Consider the following 6611-nt stretch of genomic DNA (forward strand, 5'->3'; position numbering starts at 1 on the left):
GCTCGCGCGTCCTTGTCTGCTAAAAAAGAAAAAGCCATATTGCACCAGCTCTAATCAGGTGACCTTTAAAATACTCCTTCCTCTTCTCCTTGTAATAAATATGACTGCTACAAAGCTCCTTTTACTTTGTCCTCTCTTGGTAAGCTTGCGTATGTCTTATTTACAGGTTTGGGGAGTGAAATACAATGGAAGTGGGTCCAAAATTGTGTCCGTTGGTGATGACCAAGAAATTCATATTTATGACTGTCCAGTTTAAATGTCTTGATTCCAATGCTTCACTAAACTCTTGTGGCAGTTGCAAGGACTACTACTGCCCTATGTAATTTTTTAGTATGAAAAAAGCATTTCATACTGAGCTGCAAAACCAGATATGTTTATATCTAATTTTGATTTTGTTTAGCATGAGAGAAAGCCTTACTTTTTTAAAATAAAAGCTACAGCTGCAAGTCCTTGTGTCTAATTCTTGGAAAAAAGTATTTTTGGAAATATGTAGTCAGGGGTTGAAGTAACTGCTCAGTTAATCGCCCCTGCCTTTAACCGTAAATAGAGCAGAGCTGGAAAGCACAGGCCAAGGCTCACAGCAGCTTATTTTAGCAGAAGGAAAGTGACTGAGGCTGTTATAAACGTGGGAAATGACAGCCTGGCCTTGTCTTGATGTGAGCCCAGTGAGTGCATGAGGAGCACTTAAGCTGAACACCTGTTTCAACAATTGTGTGGTACATGGAGATCATGCATCATGGTTTAATTTCACTAAAGGGGACCAGTTGTTTCTAAACCTGACTTAATACAAACACTACAAGAAAATAGGTAAAAGTGAAAAAAGCTTTAATGGTATCTGTGTGGTATCACGTGTGTTTATAAAACAGCAGCAGCATAGCCAATGCATGTGATTTTGGTTTATTCATTTTAGTTAAGGCACAAGTATACAATGCCTAGCAGGAAGTAAAAACCCTTTCTAGGGACGGCTGAAATACAAAGCTTGAGCTTCTGAAAGGTCAAACTTTTATTTGGAAGTAGTTGCCTGTTGGTAACAGATTAGAGGACAGCTTGTAACCTTAAGTCACACTTACACAGAGAAGCAGCTGAAGGAATGCTACTGTAAATCCACAGAACACAGGAAGAGGGCTATGAGGCAGAGAGGGGGGCATGCATAAAATGCTTCTGAAATACAAAATGAAGACAGGTAGTAGTGGTGCAACTAACACAAAGTTGATATTGAGAATAATCTTGACTAGGTAAGATGAGTCTGAGCTTAGAAAAACTTATTTAAATAAAGAGGGTTCCAGAGAGGCTTACAAAGTACAAGAGAAGCATGAGTAAAGGTGAAGTACTATTTATTAGAAGTTATTCTGCTATGTTTTATTCTATGAAATTAATTTTCCAGTATGAAAGTATTTACATAAGACACTCCACTTAGCCTCTATCAATATTGCCAAAGTCTTATAGAAATAGCATAGGTGAAATAAATTGAGAACCTTCACAGCAAGAAAAATGTATACCAACTCAGTTGGTTCTCAGCTGTATGACATTTGGTTTATATAGAAAGACTACAAGAACACAATATAAATTAGTTACAAAAAGGTGATACTGACAGCGCAGCAACTCAATTTGCTGAACACAAAAACCACAAGCAGTGGCTATTACAGCCATGCAGTTTTCATTGTGAAAATTTACATCTTAGATGACATCCACTCCCCCTTGCTTTAAGATGTCTGACATTGTACTCCTGTTCTTGGACCCTCATCATCTTCTTCATAGGCTTCTCCCACACTGTTACGGTAGGTTTGCTCATTTGGATCAAAATCTTCAAGGTCTACCTGATCCATCTCATCTGTAACCATAACATCTTCTCGTGAAGGAAGCAGAGCCTCCAGCAGAGACAGTTTCTCCCTTGGGAGCCAGTAGTGCTCTGGAAACTGGACCTACAATTTTACACATTTTTTAATGAATATTTATTCATGTGCAAACACAAGTATATTGGCTACAGAAAAGCATGCAGCTTACCAAAAATTGTATAATCAGGCTGCCTTTGTCCATTGGAGATTTGTAGACAGGCATCCCTTCATTGTAGATACACTTTAGGTCACCATGTTTTATCACTTCACCTATGGAGGCAAGAGCTGTAAGTAAGCTGATGTGATGTGACAGGCATTCAGCGCCCCACAAGGCACGGCTGTACACAAGGAGTGTTCCCATGGCACCTCAGGGAGAATGTAACCAATTCATAGAAAAGAGCTAAACCCAAGCTGTACAGAACTAAGGTCATTTAGACTATTTCCCCTGCTATAAGAGAAATCAGCTTTTCTTGGCACAGCCTTCAGGCTGAATGAACAGATAATTTAGTAGAATTTTAGATTCTTGCCTCCTAAATTTATTTTCCCGGCTATCCACCAGCTGGGGCTGAGGTTTATTAAGACACATTTGACAGCTTTAACTGTAACTCTGCATGTTTTAGAAAGAATAACAACAAAGAACCAATTAAATTAAGTGACTACCTCGTGAATCTGTTGTATCATAGTTAGATATGTTGTATCATAGTTAGATAATCTGTTGTATCTGTAGTTAGGAAAAAACCCCCCAAACAGAACAATCTCCCCCAAAAATGCCAGTCCAGGCAAGTAGTTGATACAGTCTACACAGTATTAGAATTCTTTAAGACCTACCTGGCCTAGTAGATATGACAAGAACTCTGTTGTCCAGCGTTTCAATTGTCTTTCTGAAACCACATAAAGCCTCCGAGAGTTGAATTCTCATTTTTGTGATTAAGTCATGCCCTCGTCTCTGAAAAACACTGTGATCCTTTTGATCAAGCACAATTATAACATCACCAGGCTCCAAATCAGGCTCCTGGTCACCTTCTCCATGAAATACTATCTTCTGACCATCTTTCATACCTGAAGAAAAGAAACCCATTTATTCTCTACAGAACTATAGACTTTTACTAGGGAACCAGTACAAATATACAGTTCTTACCTTTATCAACATGAACTTCTATGATCTTTTTCTCTCTTACAACCTTACAGCCATTGCAGTTGTCACATCTGTCCTTTGGATTTATTCTTTCACCTTGGCCTTTGCATTCTGGACACACAGTTTGGATTTGCTGCACCATGCCAGGTCCAATCTGCTGAACTATAACTTGCATCCCTCTTCCTTTACACACAGGACATTTTTCTACTGCCCCTCTCTTTCCGCCATAACCTATGACAAAAGAGTTAAGTTGGATCTCAGTCTCAAAAAATTACAGTAGTCAGGCTGGAAGTTCAGTAATGGAATTTAGTTGCCATCACAGAACATGCCCCACAAGCTGGATGTTTCTACAAACAAAATGTTTATACAGCTTGTTGTATTAGCCTCTGCCCCACCCCCCAGTAAATCCTGGTTTCCAAGGAACTGTCAGCATACCAGATTCAAGACATAAACATTCCATTAATACTTGGAAAAGAATCTGCTTACTAAATATTTAACAGAGTACTAAGATCCAAGACTTTATTAAAATTTACCTCGAATAAGTAAATTCATTAGGGAATACTTAATAACTGTAAAATTAGTAACATAACACAAGCTAGACTTCCACCCACAGCAATTTAAAAGGTTTTACAGAATAGACATTTACATCCAAGTTCTGGGTGAAGATAGTTTTAATTTAGGTACCCCTAACAGTAACTCACAGTGAGTTTTAGTCTGCCATTAGAACAATCACTTTGTAACATTGTGGTCGAGAGACTTATTCTTGGACAAGCGTTAAGTAGAACTAAATAACCCTGGCAGACTTTCAGGAATCAGGCAAAGAAAAAGGAGAGAGAAAAGTAAGAAAGCCTTCAGACTTTTTTCTCAGCCCAGACAATCCACACAAACACACACAAAAAACTTGAAGAGGGGTTTGAAACCACTACTTGTTTTTTACCTTCACACTTTCCACAAATGACATTCTTTTGCAGTGCCAGTTTCCTTGTAATACCATTATATAGGTCTTCAAGAGATACACCTAACTGGTGCACAACATTTTTGCCTTTAAAAAAAAAACAAAAGGGAAATATTAGTACTTGTTCAGCTGTTGTGAAGACAAATGTTCATGCACAGTCTCAATGAAGAAATGCAGAGTTCATTCCAAACTTTGAACACAACTCAGCCCCCTTAAAAGAATATGCAGTTCCATCAGCTTCCACTAAGCTCCACCCATTTATGTCCAAACATAAAAGTTGAGCTGTAATTAGGCAAAGCATCATTAAAGCCACCCTGTCCCTGCTCCTACTCCTAATTTTATAAGCTTAACTGAAACAGCAAGATACAAGGACACTACCAGCTTCAGCTCTGTTGATTCAGAAGTTGCTATTATGCCTGCGTATGAATTTCCATGCCACTTCATATTATAATTTCAATGATTTTACAGCAAGTTACTATTTGCTCCTTTAACAGGCACTGGGCATGGAAAAGACAAAAATCATACTGTGCTTTGGCAGCACACTGCACTCAGTTTCACATTATTTCTCCCAAATATTTTCATGAGATTTAAAATTATTGAAGTTTAAGTTGATGGTGTCCTTTGAAGCAAGTTGCCCAAAAGCGTATGAGCAAGTGAGGCACAGATTTGGAAAACAGGTAACTTAAACAGGTCTAATTCAACTGCTGACTTACTAACGTTTCCCCCTCCCCTACAGGCTACCCAGTCCCCCTTCAACAAAAAATAAACAGAACTTAGCAGAAAGATGGCTATGGCTAAGTCATGTTATCTACTTTATTAGAATCTTAATGCTAGAGTAACTAGAAAAATCATAGTTTACTTATTCTATTGTTGCAACAAGTAATATCCACACTATGTGCACTTAGCAGAACAGCAGTACCATAGCACAGGTGTTTTATGCTTAAGTGCATGGTTAGAGTTTCTAGAACTTGTTTAGAACTGTGTACCTCTTCTCTCTCTATTCATTCGGCCTCCACCACCAAAGAACATGTCAAAGATGTCCATGGGTGAAGAGAAGCTGCCGCCACTCAGGCCTCCTTCTTTAATAGCCTGCTCCCCACCCTGGTCATAGAGGTCCCTTTTCTTTGGGTCCGACAGAACTTCATATGCCTGGGATATAAGTTTAAACTAAAAAGAAAAAAGAAGCTCTGAACAACTATGACCAAGAGGAAAAGTAGCCCTCTCATATACAACTCCATCTACAGATCGAGCCACTACAGCACCCTCTTGAAGTATTTGTCTGTTTCCAAAAGGAAACTCCCTAAACAAATGGGTAACCGACTATAACAGTACACTTTTGTCCAGGAAAACCACCCCTTTCCTCCCTCTCCCCCCTCCTCCCATGTTTTAAGTGGGCTTAATTCAGAGTCACATCCACCTTACAAGTATATGCCAACTGCATTTTGTTGCTTGTGGTAGTTGCAACAACCATTATAACCTCTAACAAATCCATTTAGAAAGGAATATGGTACTATCCCTGAAGTCCCCAATTGCTCATGGCCACAGCAGTGCTAGTCAGCCTAGAGCTACACAGGGATCCTCCATGCCTGCTGAGCTGGTACATCCAGCTACAACAGAGATTTATGTGACCAGACACTGGTGTTGCTTACTCATCACAAACACAAGGACTTAGATACAAATCAAAACACATACTTTAAAAAAACAATTAAGGAATTTTCTTAAATAGCTATAAAGAATTTCCTATTACTAAGATTACCAACTCAATTTTTAAACATAATTTGCTATTGCTGGAATGACCACTTCCATTTTAAACTTAATTTACTCATGGCCATGTAAAGTGATGTAAGCAAAAAAAGCAGGCCCAAAATAAAAGCAGGAAAGGTTACCTTTGACTAGGCTACTGTTTGTCTTGAGTTCTGTAAATTAGTATTCTAGAGACATAAATATGGGTCTTCTATTCCTATATTAAGGTATTTAGCAGACCAGCTTTTAGATAAACAATCCCATCATTCATGTTTTCCATAGTTCTCCAATTGCGGTGCTCGTTTATGATCCAAGCCAACACAGGGAGCAGAGCAGGTCTGTGCTGATAGCTTGTAAAATAGTTCTGTTGTAAGCAGTCCACCCATGTGCAGCCCAGTGATTCCCTAGAGATAGTTACCTCGGACATCTGCATTAGCATTTTTCTCTGAAGAAAACCCATCCAGTTCAGGAACACAAATCCATCCAGCACAACAACGCTGGCAGCTGGATCGACTACCAGCCTTTTCAACATCTGACAGCACAATGGCCACTGGAGCACTAGAAATCCTTCCAGCTTTGCCTGTTTTAACCAGCACCTTTAAGGACGATTTTTCTACTGCAACTACAGGGAAACTGGTAAGCACTACATCCAAAAACAAGAAATGCCGCATCCCCTTTGCCACAGCTGGGCCGTCAGGCCTGCTGCCAGGCTCACAGGTCTGAATAGAGATCTGGAAGTAGGGGAGCCTTCACATACTGGCACTACGCCGCAGGAAGGGCAAAGCAGAATTTAAACTACGATTGCGTGCACGCCGGATAATAACAACAGCCTATCTATGGGGGATCCGCGGTGCCCCTCGTGGGCGGCCCTGTGCCAGTTCCCGGTTCTCCCTACAGGGCCGCCCATCCCGCGGCCCAGCAGCGCCTGCAGTGAGCCCGGCTC

General features: G+C 40.1%; 2 protein-coding genes across 2 annotated transcripts in view; one reads left to right on the forward strand and one right to left on the reverse strand.

Moving 5' to 3' along the window:
- WDR61 (WD repeat domain 61) overlaps nt 1-449 on the forward strand; it is a 7411-nt gene extending 6962 nt beyond the window's left edge. Inside the window, exon 10 of the mRNA XM_008641964.2 lies at nt 167-449. Within this exon, the coding sequence (XP_008640186.1) occupies nt 167-256 (90 nt within the window). The 3' untranslated portion in view covers nt 257-449. The remainder of the gene's footprint in view (nt 1-166) is intronic.
- A 432-nt stretch (nt 450-881) lies between these two features.
- DNAJA4 (DnaJ heat shock protein family (Hsp40) member A4) lies at nt 882-6586 on the reverse strand. Its single transcript, XM_008641965.2, has 6 exons — nt 4912-6586; nt 3908-4012; nt 2974-3201; nt 2664-2894; nt 2005-2105; nt 882-1922 (listed from the first exon to the last, which is right to left on the reverse strand). The coding sequence occupies exons 1-6, from the start codon at nt 4967-4969 to the stop codon at nt 1704-1706; spliced, it is 942 nt and encodes a 313-aa protein (XP_008640187.1). The 5' UTR covers nt 4970-6586; the 3' UTR covers nt 882-1703.
- Nucleotides 6587-6611: the final 25 nt, after the last annotated feature.

Source organism: Corvus brachyrhynchos, unplaced genomic scaffold (assembly GCF_000691975.1).
Source record: "Corvus brachyrhynchos isolate BGI_N302 unplaced genomic scaffold, ASM69197v1 scaffold309, whole genome shotgun sequence".
NCBI classification, from domain to species: Eukaryota; Metazoa; Chordata; class Aves; order Passeriformes; family Corvidae; genus Corvus; species Corvus brachyrhynchos.